The sequence below is a fragment of the Bos mutus genome, chromosome 7 (genome assembly GCF_027580195.1).
Source record: "Bos mutus isolate GX-2022 chromosome 7, NWIPB_WYAK_1.1, whole genome shotgun sequence".
Classification (NCBI taxonomy): Eukaryota; Metazoa; Chordata; class Mammalia; order Artiodactyla; family Bovidae; genus Bos; species Bos mutus.
The window spans coordinates 78,815,741-78,835,059 of NC_091623.1; the positions used below are offsets into that span (position 1 = coordinate 78,815,741).

General features: G+C 57.1%; 1 protein-coding gene across 4 annotated transcripts; it reads left to right on the forward strand.

Annotated features, from left to right (window-relative positions):
- Nucleotides 1–57: 57 nt before the first annotated feature.
- On the forward strand, nucleotides 58–14,830 carry GRK6 (G protein-coupled receptor kinase 6). Of its 4 annotated transcripts, none has more exons than XM_005904608.3 (16): nucleotides 58–291; nucleotides 4,102–4,197; nucleotides 5,148–5,260; nucleotides 5,388–5,465; nucleotides 5,778–5,878; nucleotides 6,213–6,305; nucleotides 6,411–6,474; nucleotides 6,613–6,753; nucleotides 7,040–7,230; nucleotides 7,907–7,944; nucleotides 8,035–8,124; nucleotides 9,123–9,331; nucleotides 9,423–9,560; nucleotides 12,654–12,791; nucleotides 12,884–13,018; nucleotides 13,691–14,830. In XM_005904608.3, exons 1-16 carry the CDS (start codon nucleotides 240–242, stop codon nucleotides 13,760–13,762), a joined length of 1,749 nt encoding a protein of 582 aa, XP_005904670.1. In that variant the 5' UTR covers nucleotides 58–239; the 3' UTR covers nucleotides 13,763–14,830. The 4 variants fall into 4 exon arrangements, with proteins under 4 accessions (XP_005904670.1, XP_005904671.1, XP_070230241.1 ...); XM_005904609.3 differs by lacking the exon at nucleotides 13,691–14,830 and adding an exon at nucleotides 13,210–13,678; XM_070374140.1 differs by lacking the exon at nucleotides 58–291 and having other exon boundaries at nucleotides 5,042–5,260; nucleotides 13,689–14,830.
- Nucleotides 14,831–19,319: the final 4,489 nt, after the last annotated feature.

A 19,319-nucleotide genomic window follows, 5' to 3' on the forward strand; every position in this document is an offset into this window, starting at 1 on the left:
TATTGGCCAAGTAAAGTAAACAGAAGGCGGGCCGGGGCGGGGCGTGCCGGAGCCCGGGTGGCCCCCGGGAGGGGGCGGAGAGTGAGCGGCGGGCGGCGGCGGCGGCCCGGGAGGCCCCGGAGGCCGCGGTGCGGTCACTGCGAGCCGATCCGAGCCTCGCCGATCGCCATCCGGCCCCGGCCCCCTCGCGCAGTCCTAGCCGGCGGCGCGGCCCGGCGGGCCCGGCGGCGCCGTAGCCCATGGAGCTCGAGAACATCGTAGCGAACACGGTGCTACTCAAGGCCCGGGAAGGTGAGGCTGTCGGGTGCAGAGAAAGCGGGCGCGCGGCCTCCGAGCTCGGCGGGGCGTCTCAGCCTCCCGATCCCCTAGGGCAGCTAGCTCCACGCCCCGCACCTCTCGCGGACACGAGCCCTTCCGGCCTGTGGTCCTTTTCCTCCGCACCTGCCCTCCGGGAGCCAGAGCCCAGGAAGGGGCGGGAGTCAGGCCGCCGCCCTCGCGGCGAGTAGGGTGGTGGTGGTGGTGAAGGGGGTATGAGAAGGAGACAGGAAGGAAGAGGGAAGGGTGGGACCTCAGCCCCGGGAGAGCCTCTCTGAGGCCTCTCCCAGGTGAGAGGTTAAGAAGATGCCTCAGGAAGGGGAAGGGGCAGCCAGCCTACCCCACGTGCCCGGGCCCAGATTCAACCTGGGTTGCTCCCAGCCTGGGTCGGCGCAAAGTTGGTGCAGGGTAAAAGGTTTGGAGGAATTAACCGAGGCTCTGCCGTAGCAGAGCCCACCCGAGGTGGGGAAACTGCTGGTCATTTATGCTACCCGCATGACTGCCACTGGGGACAGAGGGGAATGGGTAACAGTTTTTGCCCTCAGGACTAGTGGGGCAGATGGGCATAGAAATAACTGGAACCTGAGTTTTGAAGGAAGGGAGCATGCCAGGCTGGTAGGACTGTTAAGTGCAAGGCCTGGCAGAGGGAGCCTGTCTAGTGAACCTGGTGTTACTGAGTGCCTCATGTTACCAGACACCTGCTCTATGAGGATCCTGGGGTGCATAAGGACCAGACCCGGTCTGCCCCTCACCTGCCATTGTTCACCTCAGTAACATAATCACCGAACACCTACTCTGTACCCTGTCCTGTCCCGGGTGCTGGGGACCAGTAAAGAAGACATTTCTAGGGCAGGGAGATCAGGACTCTGCTGGGCTTTCAGGCAGGTAGAGCTATCTGCATTGCCTCTCTGACCTCTTTTACAAGTGGGAAACTGAGGCTCAGATCAGGAACTAGCCCCCAGGACCCAGCAAGACGGGTTGACTCAGGCCTAGGACACAGCATGTCCCTGGTGCAGCCTGTAGGAAACAGATGCTTTCTGGCACAGCATCTGGTGCCCCCTGCCTGCCCTATGCATGTTGACCTGGGGAGGTGCTGCCTGGAAATGGGCATGGTAGGCTGGGTCCTCAGTGCCCAGAGCTTTCTTTATCTCCTGTCCCTTATCAAGTCCTGGGGCTAGGCCTTCCTCCCAGCCTCTGGGGGCATCTGCCGATTCTGTTCTGCCTCGTCATCCAGCTAGCCGGGGAGGAGGGGAGGGGAGAGCCTGGCCAGGCCTCCCTCCCTAGGGCTGTAGCCAGTTCAGGCTTCAAGCCTGCTGAGAACACTGCCTTGCCTGGCCAGAGAATGTAGGCACCTTCTGACAGGCTTCCTTAGGCCATGGGCGAGGCATAGGAGGTTATGACCAGACTAGGACCAGTTCCTTCTTTGGAGAATCCTTACTCCAACCTGGCCCTGTCCCTCCCACCTGGGTGACTCTAAACAAGTCTCCTCTCTCTGAACTTCAGTAACTCTTTCTGTGGCATTGTTGAGGATGGGACATTGAAAACTAAAGGAAATCCCAGTTGTCACTGAGGTCTGAACCATGGTCTATAGACTGAGTGCGTTGGAATCCCTTCATGAGCTGATTGACAGCTTGGGCCTAGGCTTTTGCCCGTTTCCCAAGTGATCTGAGGCCCTGAGTGATTTGGACTGCATGTATTCAGTTGACACCTGATAGATGCTGGGCATATTTGGGTTTGGAAAAGAGCTTGGCCTGGGGTCCTAGGGAGCTGGGTTCGAATCCTCTCTCTGGGACCTCCAGGCTTTGTAATCTTGGACAAATTGATTCCCCATTTCAGGGCCTCAGCTTTCTCATAAAATTGAGCCAGGTCTGTCAGAATTGCTGTGAGGGTGAAGTGGGACAGCACTGGGGAGTGTGAACCCTCACTTAATCCTCCTTCCTTTCCCAGACCCCCAGAGACATGGGAAGGGTCCAGGCTGGGGTGGAGTGGGGAGGAGCCCCACTGACTCTGGTGGCAGTTCCAGGACAGGATATTTGCATGTGACTCTTCGCTGCTGCCTTGATGTGGCTGAGAGGAGGGGGAGGAGGAAGTAACTGGTGGGGGTAGCAGGCGGATGGAGGGTTGGGTGAGGGACTTGCGGGGGTGGGGGAGGAGTTCCCCTTCTGGGGAGGCCTTGCCGTGGGTTGAGGGTGGGGGTCTGTTGCTCACTCACAGTGGAGCAATGACTATGGGATGTGCTGGGTTCAGGCTGCGGGAGGGCTGCTACCAGGTTTCCCAATGGGGTACCGTGCAACACTTCCTCCTCTAGGCAGCTTAGATCAGGGAGCCCACTGAAGAACCTAGCCTTGCTCCTTCCCTGGAAGGCGGCCCCTCCTACACCGCCTGCCTTCAACCAGGCTAGATAGAAACAAAGCTGCATAAACCATAGGGGAAACTGAGGCCAGGCAAGGGAAAGTGGTGGCCAGAGGTTGCCACTGACTGTTGGAGCTGGGCCCCACCCGTTGCCACAGCTCTACTGAGTACTGGACACAGACTCTGTTAGTCATCTTCACAGTACTTCTGGAGGACCTGAAGTACACATGGAGAAACTGAGGTTCCTAGAGAGCAAGTTAGGGGCTTCTCTGGTAGCTCAGATAGTAAAGAATCTGCCTGCAATGCAGGAGACCTAGGTTTGATTCCTGGGTTGGGAAGATCTCCTGGAGAAGGGAATAACAACCCACTCCAGTGTTCTTGCCTAGAGAAATCCATGGACAGACCATGGGGTCACAAAGAGTCGGACACGACTGAGCGACTAACACACAAGAGAGCAAGTTACAGTCTGAAGTGTAAAGGGGTGATTCAAACCCAAATCTGTAAGATGCCAAGACTCAGGCCCCTTCCACCATGTTCAACCTCATGACCCACAGGCCACACCTGTCTAGCTCTCTAACATGTTTTATGTTTTGGCTGCAGTGGTTTTTTTTTTTTTTTTTATAATATAGGAACTGGTATTTCGTGTAACGGTCCAGATTCCCGGCTGACTTTGAAAAGTCTGAAGAGTTGGCCACACCGAGCTGGCATTCCTGCCTAGTCAGAGTCAAGCAGTCAGCTGCGGTTGTGCTGCAGCTGTCTCCGTTTGAGGGGTCCGGTTCCCACACTCCCCACCGCTCCCTGTTGTCTCCCATCTGGTCCATATTTACCGCACCTGTCTGATTCTGTAGGCATTTGAGCTGCTGCCCAGCGGCTACAGATGAGGGATCAGCTAGGTAAAATGAGGTACCAGGCCTCCTGCCACCACTTCTTTTGCATCTGATGCAGGGTCCCGTCATAGGGGCCTGGAGCCTCCCTGGTGACTCAGCTGTCCTCTGCCATCTCTCAGGCATGTCCCACACGTCCCAGGATGTCTCCCTTCTGGGCCTGGACTTAACACAGTTTCCCCCACTATCGTGTCCTTATCTTCACTTGGGAGAGAAACTCCTACCTGGTTGGAAGCAGCTGAGCCTTGGTGAAGCTAACTGGAAACCCCACCTCCCACCCCCACCCGCCCATGGCCTGGCCTCATGCCCTTCTTGGTTCTTCCATCCCTTCTTGGCTCTTCCAGCCTAGGAGCCCCTAGCAGGAGGGCCTGGGGTCCATGTGTGTCCTGAAACCCAGCAAGAGCATGTTGCATGCAGAAGGAAGGCCCAAGGGGCCTCTCAGAGTGGACTGGGCCTAGGCTGGACCCTGAAGGCCTCTGGACCACACTGAGGGTAGCAAGGAGGATGACAATGGCAGGAATCAAGAAATAGCGCCTGTTTGCTTCCACAGGTGGTGGCGGGAATCGTAAAGGCAAAAGCAAGAAATGGCGGCAGATGCTACAGTTCCCCCATATCAGCCAGTGTGAAGAGCTACGGCTCAGCCTCGGTGAGGCCTTGGTTGAGACCGCGGGGTGGGGTGGGGTGCAGAGGCGAGAGAGTCCTGGTGTGCCAGGGGAGCCTCCCCTGAGACCTTGCCTTGGGCCAGAGGGTTGTGGGGGTTTCGGGGAGCAGAGAGATGGAGGCTGCACCACCCAGCTGAGTTTCAGTTCCTGGGTCCAGGCGGGGTGGAGGGCAGACAGCACAGGACAGCAGCGGGCGGTGGGGGTAGGCGTGGGGAGGAGCCCCGCGTCAGATTTGGGGGCGGTCTGAGGGAAGCTGCAGAAGGGAGGACCAGGCCTCGGGTGAGCAGGGCTCGGAGGACAGAGCAGAATGTGCAGGGGGGGCTGGAGTCAGCTCACACACTGACTGTCTGGGGTGGTGGAACCCAGGCCTGTGCGCAGCCCTACCCAGCCTGGCCCTGGGGGTGCCCAACAAAGCCTTGACCAGCAGGGCCCAAACCCCCTCTGACGGCCTGCACGTGGGCCAGGAGTACACCATGGCTGCTTCCACCGCTGGGAAGGAGGCTTAGCCTCGAACTCACCGGAAGCCACAGCTTCCTCCCACACTTTCGCCAGGCAGGCAGCAGGTGTGGGCTGGGCCAGAGCTGGGCCGGAACCACACAGACCACACCCAGCCCCAACCATGACGTATGTACAAGTAGTGCGAACTGGAAGTCAGCAGCCGGAAGTGAGGACCCGGCTCTGGAGCCACACTCCTGCTTGTGTGATCTTGGGGCTAATCACTCAGCCTCCCTGGGCCCTGGAGTCCCAGGGCTACGATGGCAGTAACAGTGGTGTCGCCTCAGTGCTGTGGCAAGGGTTCTAAAGGAGACAGTGGCTGCCATACTGCAGGGCTGGAAGCTGTTGGCGGGGGCTCCGGGCCTAGCGGTGTGGACAGGAGTGCCTTGCCGGCAGGCTCCAAATCCAGGAATCCAGCAGCTCCCACCTCTGCCTGCAGAGCGTGACTACCACAGCCTGTGTGAGCGGCAGCCCATCGGGCGCCTGCTGTTCCGAGAGTTCTGCGCCACGAGGCCTGAGCTGACTCGCTGCATTGCCTTCCTGGACGGGGTGGTGAGTGCGGCCCAGCCCCACACCAAGGGTGGGCAGAGGTCCCGGGCCACATGTGTGTCCCGTCTCCTCACACCTGTTACTCCATCCAAACCCCAAGCCTTCTCTGCCTCCACCCCCACCCCCGCAGGCCGAGTATGAAGTGACCCCTGATGAGAAGCGGAAGGCATGTGGGCTGCGGCTCATGCAGAATTTTCTGAGCCACACGGTGAGTTAGCACTGGTGCAGGGACTAGGGTAGTGGACAGAGCTCAGTGATGGTGAGAGGAATGACCACTGCCTGTGCAGAGTGTGCCCCTGGAGCTACTCCAGGCTCACCAGGTGGCACCATGGGCAAGGAGTCCAGGTGGGTGGGCCAGGACACTGAGCCCAGCAGCTCTGCTTCACCATGCCTCAAGGAGAGCTGCAGAAAATTCAGCCACTAAGCAGGCTGTGTACCCCTGGCCACCCAGCACAAGCCCGAGATCTCTGCCCTGGGGGTGGGCAGGTCTTGCCCTGACCTGTCTGTGGCCTGTCCCCAGGGTCCTGACCTCATCCCCGAGGTCCCCCGGCAACTGGTGACGAACTGTGCCCAGCGGCTGGAGGAAGGACCCTGCAAAGACCTCTTCCAGGAGCTTACTCGGTAAACCTCTCCCTGCCCTCAGGCTGAGAACTGTGTCCTGAGGAGGGGGCTTCTGCAGACCCAGAGGGCTATGAACAGTGCAGCAGGTGGTGAGCAAACTCAGTCTCTCACCCCAGCCTTGCCCCTGCTCTGTGACCCTGATCAGGTTGCCTCCCCTCAGGTAGCATCCTGGGCTTTAGCATCGGATATCCGTCTCCCCCGCAGGTGGGCTAGCAGGAGGGTTGGCCAAGGATTCTGCCTTTCAGGCTGAGCATACACATAACAGGGGGCCTGGCCCATCGAGGGGAGAATGGGGGGTGTCAGGTGCTGACCAGAGGCTGGGCCTTCTCGACAGGTTGACCCATGAGTACCTGAGCATGGCCCCTTTTGCCGACTACCTCGACAGCATCTACTTCAACCGTTTTCTGCAGTGGAAGTGGCTGGAAAGGTGAGCTCCTTGAAGGCTGGCCCCAGATGGGCCGGGTTGAAGGGGTTCTCATGGGTCTCAGGCCCCTGCTCAGCTAGTGTTTGCTTCCCAACCCCTTGTCCACAGGCAGCCAGTGACCAAAAACACCTTCAGGCAGTACCGAGTCCTGGGCAAAGGCGGCTTTGGGGAGGTGAGTGGCCAGGCCAGAGCCCAGCAGAGTGCAGAGGTGGGGTACAGGGGACCTGACCATCCCCTTAGCCTCTCTGAGCCTATAACCCTCAGGAAGGCCGCAGCTGGTCCCCACTTGCCCCCTCTATCCTGGCTCCAGGTATGCGCCTGCCAGGTGCGGGCCACAGGCAAGATGTACGCCTGCAAGAAGCTGGAGAAGAAGCGGATCAAGAAGCGGAAAGGGGAAGCCATGGCACTCAACGAGAAGCAGATTCTGGAGAAAGTGAACAGTAGGTTTGTAGTAAGTACAGACAGGAGATCCCTCCTTTCCCCCACGGCCACACCGGCCCTCCCCACTCACTGGACTAAGACCTCTTCCCTCCCTGACCCGCCCCCTCCAGGCACCGCTACTTCTCCTGCCCTCAGAGATGCCTGGGAGGGGCGGGTTTGGGATATTGACACCTGGCCTGGGAAGCAGGATGGCCCCAGGGAGTGGCACTAAGAATAGTTTTTGGGTGGCTGGCGCTAGCCCCGCCACCGGGCATCCCACGGCCTCTGCTTCAGGGCTCATGTCCCCTTGGTCACAGGTGAGCTTGGCCTACGCCTATGAGACCAAGGATGCACTGTGCCTGGTGCTGACGCTGATGAACGGAGGCGACCTCAAGTTCCACATCTACCACATGGGCCAGGCTGGCTTCCCTGAGGCTCGGGCTGTCTTCTACGCAGCAGAGATCTGCTGTGGCCTGGAGGACCTGCACCGGGAGCGTATCGTGTACAGGTGCAGGGGCGTGGCCCTCCCGGCCAGGGGCTGCGGCTAGGCTGGGGTGAAGGCTGCAGAGGCATGTTGGTGTGCTGGCACTGTTGTGGCGGGCACAAGTCTGTCGGACCTTGGCTCGGGCTCCACGCTCACGCATGCTCACTAGGCTGCTAGGCTCAGTGTGGCTCAGAACCCAGGCTCTGGGGTCTGGTTAACCCATGTGTGAATCCTGGCCCTGTCATCCCTATGTGGCCTTGGCCAGTCAACTCCCTGCTCACAACACCATTTTTTTTCCCTGGGAAGCAAAGATTTTAATTCCTGCCTCGCAGCTTGTTGTAGAGAATGAACGAGATAATGCTGGAAAGTACACAGAACACGGCAGTGGGGAGCTCTGCTTATTATTATTAGTAATGCTTTTGGGCTTCCCTGGTAGCTCATCTGGTAAAGAATCCACCTGCAATGTGGGAGACCTGGGTTCAATCCCTGGGTTGGGAAGATCCCCTGGAGGAGGGCATGGCAACCCACTCCAGTATTCTTGCCTGGAGAATCCCATGGACAGAGGAGCCTGGCGGGCTACAGTCCATGGGGTCACAAAGAGTCAAAAATGACTGAGCGACTAAGCACACCAGGAGGGGGTGGCCCCGTTGGCTGTATGGCCAGCTGAGCAGCATCTGACCCTGCCATTCTCTCCTTACAGGGACCTAAAGCCAGAGAACATCCTACTAGATGACCATGGTGGGTGAGGGGCCCCTAGGGGCAGGGGAAGGATGGGAGAGGTGTGCCCATCTGCCTAATGGGCCTCCCTGCTTCTCCACCCACATTCAGGTCACATCCGCATCTCTGACCTGGGGCTGGCTGTGCACGTACCCGAAGGCCAGACGATCAAAGGCCGTGTGGGCACTGTGGGCTACATGGGTGAGTCTGCCTTCCCCCGACCCACCAGCCTCCTGGGTCCTCTTGCTGTCGTGTGTCCAGTCCCACCACTTCTGTTGGGAAATCTCCTGTACCTCACGGAACAGAAAGAGCTGATGTTCCTCTTTTATAGATGAGGAGACCAAGACTCAGCCAGGGCTCCACACACTGAATCCGCAGCGTTCACTCACTTGCATAGTCATTGAGGCCCTCCTACCAACTGGGCCTGAAGGTGGCTACCAGTGAAAGACAAGGGCCTCACACCTGTTTTCCATAGCCCTGGTTCCTCCACTGCCCCAACCTGCCCATGCTAGGAGTGGGAGTGCCCATCTATGGTAGGGGCCATGATGAGGCCCCAAATTCCCCTGGAGAGCACGTGACACAGTAGACAGAGCTCCAGCTGTGTGCTCCACCGTCTCCTTATTATGTGTCCAAGGGCCAGACATTCTCCTTCTCTCAGCCTCACTGTCCCTGCCTGCAGCCTGCTCCCAGGGCTGCCTTGAAGCTGAAAGGAGGCGGTAGAGGCAAAACCCCCCACCTGCCCGCTTTAGCAGGCAGTCGACACCCAGCAAATGGGTTGCCATCTTCTTTCCTCTCTTTGACATTGAAGCTAGAGGTTGCAAACTGGTAGCCACGCTGGGTCTAATTTGGCCTCCATCTGTGTTTAAATCAAATCGTTTTTCAAACAGTTTGAAGTAGTCACCAGCATTTGATAACCCAGACAGCTTCACGTTAAAAATATGATTTCTGACTTCTCTTGAAAGATCAGAAGACCTGACCCCCGACCCCCAGCCCACCCTGCAGGGCCATACCAGCTCCTCCTGGTGGGCTGTGAGCTCCCCTACTCCCCGTGGTCCCCACCAGGCTGCTGATGGTGCCTGCCTGGCACTGGCTGCTGCACTGGGTGTTTGAACTGATCCCTGGCCTTGACATGCAAGCTGGGCATTCCCAGGGCTCAATTCTGCCTCCCGCCCAATCTTAATTCCTGCTGTCCCTCCCAGCCCCAGAGGTGGTAAAAAACGAACGGTACACCTTTAGCCCAGACTGGTGGGCACTCGGCTGCCTCCTGTATGAGATGATCGCAGGCCAGTCACCCTTCCAGCAGAGGAAAAAGAAGATCAAGCGGGAGGAAGTGGAGCGGCTGGTGAAGGAGGTGCCTGAGGAGTACTCCGAGCACTTCTCCCCACAGGCCCGCTCACTCTGCACCCAGGTACGGCCGCCAGCAGGAGGCGCAACCAGCCGGGGCTGGGGCTGGGGTTACCTCTCCCAAGGGTACCCTAACCGCCACTGCCCTGATGCAGCTCCTCTGCAAGGACCCCTCCGAACGCCTGGGGTGTGGTGGGGGCGGCGCGCAAGAAGTGAAGGAGCACCCCCTCTTCAAGAAGCTGAACTTCAAGCGGCTGGGAGCTGGCATGCTGGAACCACCCTTCAAGCCTGATGTGAGTGCCACCCACTCCTGCTGAAGGCAGGGCCAAGCCCAAGCGGAGCTGGGGGCTCTTGGAACATTGATTGGGACCTGCTCAGTGCAAGCATTAGAAAACCCAAGTGGGTTAACCAACCAAACAATTCACCAGGCTCCTAAAAATGAAAGGCCTGGCTTTTGGCACACTGGATCCGGGGCTCCAGCAGTGCTGTAGGAGTTCTGTCTTCCTCCTCCTCCCCACTACCGGCTTCCCTCTTGGGCAGCTGTCCCCAGGGTATCAGGCCTTCATTCTAATGACTCAGCCACCCTGGTAGACAGAGAGTGCCTCTTTGCTCATTGCCTAATTACTCGGATGCCCCTCAGCAGCCACATCAGGACCACGTGCCCACCCGTGCCACGCAAGTGGGGAAGATTGGTCTTCCAAAGGGAAACCAAGATTCCTTGCCAGCAGGGGGAAGGGCCATTGGACTGGCCAGACATCCACTGCCCCCTGCACCTGGCAAGGCTGACCTCCTATCTGTGAGCAGAACACTCCCCTCTGCAGAATCTCACTCATTGACTGAGCTTCTCAGTGGGTCAGGCATCTGCTATCAGAAACATCCTGGAGTCATCAGATTCTCAGTGGGAGAAGTCCAACTCAAACTTAGGCCCAACGTGGGGCTTTTTGGTTCATTTAGCCAGAAAGTCCCAGAGTAGGACCAGCGTCAGTGGTTCACACCGTGTGGCCAGGACTCCACCTCTTGTCACTGCTTGTCACCTGTTGACTGTTCTCCCACTGAATTCAAGCTTCTCAGTATAAAGTCAAGGAAGCTTCTGATTGGCCAAGATTAGGTCATGTGCTTGCCCTCACCTCACATGTAAGAGGACTGAGTCCTGTGATTGACAGTTCACCAGGAACACAGGGGAAGAAGGAAGGTGATGATGGGCAGGCCAGATTGGTGGCTGTCAATCATGCATGTGATTGTTTACACATTCAACAAAGTATCTGAATGCCAGTATGTGCCAGATCTCAGAAGTCACAGAGTCAGTAGGACCTAGTCCTACCTTCATGGTCTAGTGGGAAGACATAGAAAAATAAGCCAGTAAGTGAAAAAGGCGTGGTGGAGGGGTGGGGGTATTTTTAGACAGGATGGCCTCTGAGTAGCTGTTGGATATGTATCAGTAGAAACCTAAAATATGTGAAGGAGAGAGTTGTGCCAGGATTTGGGCCATTAGCGTTCCAGGGAGAAGGAGCAGCCAGGCATCGAGGTCCTAGTCCAGGGACCAACCTTGAGAGGTGGAGCAGCAGTGGAGGCCAGTGTGGGCAGGGAAAGAGGGAATGTGGAGCAGGAGTGTTGAGGGGTGGAGACAGGTGGTGGGGCCATAGAGCTGGGAAGTGGGAGTGGGAGGCCCCTGCCTCCGTAGGACTGCGTCTTGTAGGTGGGGCTCACCAGCGCCCAGAGGTGTGGGCCTTGCCATCAGCAGTTGAACTGCAAGCCTGACTTCTGCAGCCTGCCTTAGAGCTGGCTGTCCCACTCAGCTTTACTCCAGCTTCCCTGCACATCATCTCAGTTACTCTTGAAAATCAGTGCCCTGGAGTTTAACTTTTTTAGAAGCAGATGAGAAGTGTGCTTGATGGGGATACAGTTTTTAGCCGCTTTATTGAATTCACATACCATGCAACTCACTTCTTTTAAGCATATAATTAAGTGACTTTTAGCATAAAGATGCAACCATCACCAAAATCAATTTTAGAACATTTTCATCACCCCTCCCCTCCAAACACCCCCTACTCATTAGCAGTCATTCCTCATTCCCCTTCCCCTTGGCAGCCACTAATCTGCTGTATGTCTCTCTATATTTGCCTGTTCTGGACATTTCATGTTAACGGGATTGTATAATATGTGGTGCTTTGTGACTGGCTTCTTGCAGTTTGCATGTTTTCCAGATCACCCATGTTGTAGTTCTTACTGGTCCTGCATTCCTTTTGTATGGCTTAATAATATTCCATTCTATGAATATTGCACCTTCTGTGTATTTATTCATCCATCAATGGGCATTAGGGTTGTTTTTGTTATGGGGCTGTGATGAATAATGCTATTTGAACATTAACATAGAAGTTCTTGTGGGGACATATGTTTTCATTTCTCTGGGACATATACCTAGGAATTGAACACTGGCTCATATGGTAACATGTTTAACCTTTGGGAGAACTGCTGACTTTTCTGAAAAGCAGCTGTATGATTTTACATGATGATGTTTTGACATCCTTAACAGTATGATTTAGAAAACAATGCAAAGATGAAAAAAGAAGTGGCCTTCTGGAGTGAGGTGGGCTCCTGGCAGGGGGCTGGGGGCACAGGGACTGTTGGCTGTGAAGCAGAAGGAGATGGAGTGTGCCATTGGACATCCCAGGACAGAGGGACCCATCAGCTCCAAGCCCTGCATGGGGTATCCAGCTGAAGGGGCTGAGATTCAGCCTGCTCTCCCTTTGCCAGTTGCCCCCAGACAGCTGTGTACAGGCAGGGGTGGGGGCTGCCTATTATTGATTCCATATGGCACTGTGGAGACTGATGGACTGTCATGGGTCAGCTATGCAGCCTCAACAGTCCATGAGCAGTGAGGGGTGATCCCCAGTTTAGAGGGAAACTTGGGCCTCAGAAGGGATTGTCACGCTCAGGAAGTGCATGGGGCACTTTTGTATTCGAAGTAAAGTTGATTTATAGTGTTGTGTGTTAGTTTCTGCTGTACAGCAAGGTGATTCAGATAAGATATATGTATGTGTTTATGTACATGTGTATACATACTTTTTTCAGATTCTTTCCATTGTAGTTTATTACAAGGTATTGAACATAGCTCCTCACACTATATAGTATGACTGTGTTGTTTATTTGTGTAATATATAGTCATATGTATCTGCTAATCCCAAACTCCTTATTTATCCTCTCCCCTTAAATGTCTGTGAGTCTGTTTCTGTTTTGTAAATTAAGTTCATTTGAGTCTATTTTTCTAGATTCCACATGTGATGTCACTATATTTGTGTTTGTATGACTTACTTCACTTAGTATGATGATCTGTAGTTGGTCTCCTGTGGGGTCTTCCTGTCTGACCACTGTCTATGTTCCCCCAGCCCCAGGCCATTTACTGCAAAGATGTTCTGGACATTGAACAGTTCTCAACAGTTAAGGGTGTGGAGCTAGAGCCCACTGACCAGGACTTCTACCAGAAATTTGCCACAGGCAGTGTGCCCATCCCTTGGCAGAACGAGGTGGGGACCTGCCCGGCCGGTGGCTGGTGGGGGGGTCTCAGGGTTGGGGGTGACCTCAGGGGCAGCGCTCACAGCTGCCTGTTCTGTGGCAGATGGTGGAGACCGAGTGCTTCCAGGAGCTGAACGTCTTCGGGCTGGATGGCTCAGTTCCCCCAGACCTAGACTGGAAGGGCCAGCCACCAGCACCCCCCAAAAAGGGACTGCTGCAGAGACTCTTCAGTCGCCAGGTAATCCCCAGCAGTGTCCTACCTCGGCCCCCAGCCCAGCTCCTGGGGACAGCGGGTGGGAGGCAGAGCTGGTGCCCGTATGCGGGGGAGTGGGCATCCTCCAGTTGTGTCAGCGGTGCCCAGGGTCTCTGGCCTCATTCCCGCCTGTCCCCCACCCCTGGCTGGGCTCATGGCCTCTTTTCTCTTTCCAGAGGTGAGCAGTGTGGGCTTCCCGTGGGTTGGCCTTGCTGCCCAGCCCCGGGGAGCCACAGGCAGCCCTTCCATGGCAGAGGCAAGATGTGGGCGAAAGAAGTCTGGTGCCCGCTCCCTACCCGTCCTTCCTTCCCCTCCCCTGCCGTGCCCTGCACCTGGCACCTGCAAGCAGTGAGCCTTGCTTAGCCGTCTTGTCTCCCCGTGCCCTGCATCCACCAGCCCCAGAATAGAGGGCCCTGGCAGAGCCTGGGATTCACCTGGTCCCTCTTAACTTCAGCCTGTTGCCAGCAGCCTCTGCACTGGTGTCCACACGTGTCTGGCCTGAGCTGCTGCTCTGGGCCCCTCGTGGGGAACCCCCTCCTTGGAGCACAGCCCTGATCAGCTCCTGGTCGGCCCTGGCAGGGCTGGGCCAGGCAAAGGCCCTGGTGGCTAACTGCGCGCGCTCTGCCTCTCTCCCTCCATGTCTCCCCTGCCCTGCAGGACTGCTGTGGAAACTGCAGCGACAGTGAGGAAGAGCTTCCCGCCCGCCTCGAGCTCCCCACCCGCCTCTAGCCCCCAGCCTGGGGCCCCCCTGGGCGGTTGGCGGTAGCAGCTACTGCGAACGCTGTTTACAGTTTTGCACAGTGGTCTTCCCCATTGTCCACTCAAGTTGTGGCCTGGGAGACACAGCCGGAGCTGTCCCCAGTGCCCTCTGCCCCGGAGCCCCTGGTCTGGCTGAGTGGTCAAGGCCTGGGCTGTCCCCTGGGACAAAGGTGCGTCCCTTCAGCTCTTGTCTGTGGAGCTCGGGGCTTTCTGTATTTATGTCTTTGTATGAATGTATATAGCAACCAGAACATTCTTAAGACTCACCCTGGAGCCAGCAGAGGGGCTGCTGCCGCACACTCCAGACACCTCAGGCCCAGCTTGGATAGGCAAAGCTGGGCCAGGCCAGGCCCCTGGGCCCTCAGCACTGTGCTTGCCACCGCCGACCTCTGAGTGAGACTCGTGCCTGCCGCTGCTGCCCTGGGTTTAGGCCGCCGCCTCTGGGGCCCAATACTGTCCATTCTCAGCGCCTGTCAGAGGTGGATCTGGGACCGCTGGGTCCCCTAGGCCTGTGCCAAAGTGTGACCAGAGACTGGGCTGCCCCTGGGACCCCTCATTCCACTGCCCAGGCTGTCCCAGACGGGTCTGCCTCTGCCTTCCGGCTCCCGGGACACCTTGTCCCCTGTGCTGTGTCCTGTCCTGGAGTCACCTCTTGCAGAACACCCCAGCCCAGGTCATAGGAAGGGAAGGGGTGGGGGTGTCACTGACCAACCCTCAAACATTCCAGACTCCCCTCGAAACAGACACGTGCCCAGCAATAATCCGCCCCTCCCTCTGTGTGTGTGTGTGTGTGTGTGTGTGTGTGAATGAGAGAGAGAGATAGAAGGGGGCAGGCTGAGGCTGTGTGCCTGCATCCCAACCCCAGCCCTTCCCAGACTGATGGCCCTCTTGGTCCCAGTGTTAATGGTAGTGTGGGATACAGGGCCCCAGTTTTTCCATATTTAAGGCCGATTTTTATTACTCATTTTGTCCAATGTAAGCTGCCACATGTCTCTGTGAATACAGTCCGAGCACAAACCTGGCTAGCTGCCCCTGCCTGCCTCTTTCTTGGCCCTGGTGGTCCAGGGATCTCCTTGTTTCCCTGACCCTGCTGGAAGTGGGAAGGGGTTGGAAGTGGGGCTGGTGGAGGCTGCCCTTCCACCAAGGCCTAAGGGCCTCAGGACTGATCTTGGGGTAACCTCTCCAAGCTCTGGTGGCCTTTGGGCCCCACGAGTTTCCTCAATGGGATGAGGCCTGAGGGGAAGAAGCCTTGGGTCTCCAGTAGGGTATGGGTCTGACTCCGCCTGTGCTGAAGAGGCAGGCTCAGCTGGCAGTATCCTCCAAGACCAAGGCAGCCTGGCCACCAGTTGTGGGTTTGGAGCCGCCTGTGGAGTAGGGTGGGAGCTCCTGTTGGGAACACCTGCTCAGTCTTGTCTGGACACCTCCATGATTTGCCCAGGGCCGTACACATGTATTAGAGCCATTGCTCTGCTCTGCTTCTGAACCAGGAAATGTGGCTGGGCAGAAATGCACACTGGTGATGCTGCAAGTTAGGTCATGGCAGAGGCAGATGCAGACCAGCCATGTGGGCATCAGAATTCTCTGAAGGTAGCAGTTGAGCTGGGCCTAGAAGGAGACCTGCACAGAGACAAGAGTGACACCCTATTGACCACAAGTCTGTCCCAGACTACACAAACCTGTTCCTGTAACCTCCCAATAACTCCAGCCCCTGCTATAACCACCTATAAAGGTTTGTTCCTGGCCTTTGGGCCAGGTACCCAGTGCCACAGAGGCCACATGAGCTTTGCAGTTGGACAGCTCTGGGTTCAAGGCCTGCACAGGGTAGATAGGTATTAGTGTACAGAGGCCTCAGCCCAGCTCTGGGCAGGTGTGTGAGGGTGAGTGAATGCCAGGTAGATGGGTAGGTCCATACCTCCTGATGGTGCTAGTGGTAAGGAATCTGCCTGCCAATGCGGGAGATGCTGGTTTGATTCCTGGGTCAGGAAGGTCCCCTGGAGAAGAGAATGGCAACCCACTCCAGTATTCTTGCCTGGGAAATCCCATGGACAGAGGAGCCTGGAGCGCTATGGTCCAAGGGGTTGCAGAGAGTCAGACACGTCTGAGCATGCATGCATGCAAACCTCCCACCAGACTCCCCTTAGGCTAGGTAGGCACCCAGGGAACTTCTTGGCAAGGGTTCAACCCACTTTAAAGTTCTTACCACAGTGGATCCTTGGCAGAGGAAAGTTCCAGAATTCACTTACTAACAAGTCTTCCCCAAGTTCATGTCCCCATCCAGCTCTGTTGGAAACCCAGATGGAGATGAGGCCCCCTGCTAGCTTGGAACTCAGTCTGGTAGGCAAGCAGATGGGGGAACAGTGGGACCAGTGTGATCAGCACTGTAGCAGAGATGATTCTAGAACTGCTGGGGCTAGGGCTGAGACTGAGGGCCAACACAAAGCAAGGGAGGAGGCCCCTTGTCACAGAGTTGTCCAGTTAGGACCCTCCAGGATACAGAATCATGTTCCCGGAAAAGGAGTCAGATGGGTGATCTGGAGCCTCTAGTGGGGCAACGGCTGGAGCCAAGTTCAAGGAGACTGCCATGCTGGGTTTTGAAAGCTGTGCTAGGATGTGGGGTCTCATCTGGAAGGTGGGGGAAGTCCTGAAGGATTTTAGGTGGTGGTGTTAGAGTGTCTGCCTAACATGTACAAAAGCACCCCATGTTTCCTTTGGGCAAACTCCTTAGTCTTCATGGTTCAGATGGGACTGGGCTGGCACTTGCTGTATACACATACACTTAGAGCATGTGACCCAGGGGGCACTGTCAGGGATCTTTGGTTGCAAGTGACAGCTGTCCTATAGCTAACTTAGAATGTGTTAAAATGATATGCAGGAGCTGAGAGAACCAGGACTTAGGCAGCTCATCACGTAGCACAACCCCCAGAAGCAAGATGTTACAGCCATGTTTATGTCTTTGCACTACTGAGCTTCAAGGAGTCCAAATGGCCAGGCTGGGAATCTGCCCACTGTACATCACGGGCACCTGATGGGGGTGTGGTGAGTCCCACAGTGAAATAAGGGTGCCCAAAGAAAAGGGAATGGATACTGGGTGACCAAACACATATCCCTTCGCCCGTACCTGGATTGGTTCACCTCTGTACACTTGGCCAAAACAAATCCAAAAGGAGCCTGGGGGATTGCCTGAACTACTGACGGACAGCCGGTGTTCTCAGTTCCTCTAGGGATGGATGGCTTGTGTCTAGAGCTGTGGGGTCAACCTCACCACCACATGGAGGCAGATTTACCTGAAAATGATGCAAGCAGAAGAAAGCTGAGTGGAGAGAACAGATAAATGCCTCATTGCATTGCTAGAACACCCGGAACCAATTGGGACCATAGCTTAAAATCCCCTGGACATTCCAGTTACAGGGAAAGTTACATTACACAAATAGGTCTTGAGGCTATTTGTTTTGAGGTTTTGTCACTTGCAACCCAAAATGTTCTGGCCAACATGAGTAGAGGATGTTTTTTGGAAGACCACCCTAAGTGTGGAGGAGAATTTGGACTGGAAACAAAGAACCCAATTAAGAGGCTGGGGGCCAGTCAGGATCAGACAGCCTAGGCAGTGGAGGCCCTGACTAGAGCTCCCTGAAGATGAACAGAGTCCCTGGAGGCCAGGTATACAGATCTAGCACTAGGTACTCCATGTGCTACTTCTTACTAGACATGTGGTAGTGTGTGCTGGGAACACAGTGCGGAGGGCCCTGAGCTGGGTTGTTGTTCAGTTGCTCAGTCGTGTCTGACTCTGCGACCCCGTGGACTGCAGCACGCCAGGCTTCCTTGTCCTTCATCATCTCCCTGAGTTTGCTGAAACTCACGTCCATTGAGTCAGTGATGCCATCAAGCTCTCGTCCTCTGTTGTCCCCTTGCCCTGCCTTCAATCTTTCCCAGCATCAGGGTCTTTTCCAATGAGTCGGCTCTTCACATCAGGTGGCCAAAGTATTGGAGCTTCAGCTTCAGCATCAATCCTTCCAATGAATATTCAGGCTTGATTCACTGGAAGGACTGATGTGAGTTGGGAGTGGACCATATATTTGTAAGTTAGAGGTTCAGTGGGGTGCCTGCCTGCTCCAACTCCTGCCCAATGCGTGCGGTGCCTGTCAGGATGTGACCGGGGCCAGGACATGTGTGTGCTCTCCGGGTTGAGCTGTGTGTGTGTGTGTGGCTGTGTGTGTGTCAAGGTTTTCCATCTCAGCTGCTTGTCTCAGCATACTGTGTGTTCGGCGGACGACGGCCTGCACGAAGTCTGCCAGCGTGTGCCAGGTCCGGACAGCCTGTTGCCAGTTGTGTGGCGTGGTGTCAGCATTCCCTGCGCAGGGTGAGCCTGGTGCCCTTCCTGCTGAGTCTCGGATGCGGCAGGTGGGTTTTAGGTCCTCCGCCTTTCGCTCCCGGGACAGCCTCCTCGGCAGCTAGTGACTGGGGGTGGGGGCACTCTGCTGGCTGCCGCGCGCGCGCACGCCGGACTCGGTACGCGCCGTGTACGCGCCCGTGCGCGCGCCCCGCGGCTCCAGCCCAGCGCTCGGAGCCGCCTTCGCTGCCACAGTCAGCTCCCTGGGGCCGCCGCCTCCCCCGGGTCTGGGGCTCTATCCGCGGGGCCCGCGCCGCTCGCCCTGAGCCAGGAGGACGAGCTCAAGGAGGATGCCTGGGCCCGTGAGTACCGCGGCGGCGGGCCGATCGGGTTTGGAGCGCGGGCAAAAGATGGTCCCGGGGCTGAGCCCCTCCTTGCGGGCTGCTCCGCTCCCTGGCCCAGGGTCGCCGCCTCGGACCCCCGCCTCGGCCAGCCCCTCCCCCAGCCCAAAGCGGAGGGAGGGAGGGAGGAGGGGGGGAGAGGGAGGGCGCCAGTGAGCCGAGGAGTGGGGCGCGAGCCGCCGCCGGTTCGCTTGGAAACGGTTGCCACAGCAACGGGGTTGCTCTCCCCGGCAACGAGGCTGCAGGGCGGCGACGCCCCCTCCCCCACCTCACGAGGGGCCGCATCCCAGGGGCGCAGGGAGAGGAGGACTCTCCCTCTCGCGGTGGCGGGGGGAACTTCGCCCCTCTGGCCTTGTCAGGATGTGCCTGCCTCCACAGCCGTCGAGGGTGGGGGTGGGGGGCGATCGGCCCCGTGGGCACGAGCTGGCTCCCACGTGGCTACAGTCGTTGCAGCAGGGCTCCTGGGGTGGCAGCAAACGTGGGGGCGGCCCAGCCACTGGGCCTGCCATGGGAGGAGGAGGCAAGGGTCCGGGGTCCGTACCCCCGCCACACCAACCCCCCATCCCCTCCCCGATCCCCCAACCCTACCGCACCCACCGCCAGCGAAATGGCCTGCCACGAGTTGGGTGCTTCAAAGGCGAAAGTCCCTACCAGGGTAGAGGAAAGATGCTCACCTCCCTCCTCCTCATGGCCAGAGCATGTGCCAAACGGTAGCTTGGGCTCACGGTGGGTCTCTCTGCTCCTCTTCTCAAGCCACATTCTCCAGGGAGGGGTAGGAGCAGTGTGGGCAGGAGCAAAG

Coding starts and splice junctions, on each gene's coding strand:
- GRK6 (XM_005904608.3), top strand. CDS start 240: ATGGAGCTCGAGAACATCGTAGCGAACACGGTGCTACTCAAGGCCCGG. Junction 4,198..5,147: donor AGAGCTACGGCTCAGCCTCG/GTGAGGCCTTGG, acceptor CTCTGCCTGCAG/AGCGTGACTACCACAGCCTG. Junction 6,754..7,039: donor AAGTGAACAGTAGGTTTGTA/GTAAGTACAGAC, acceptor CCTTGGTCACAG/GTGAGCTTGGCCTACGCCTA.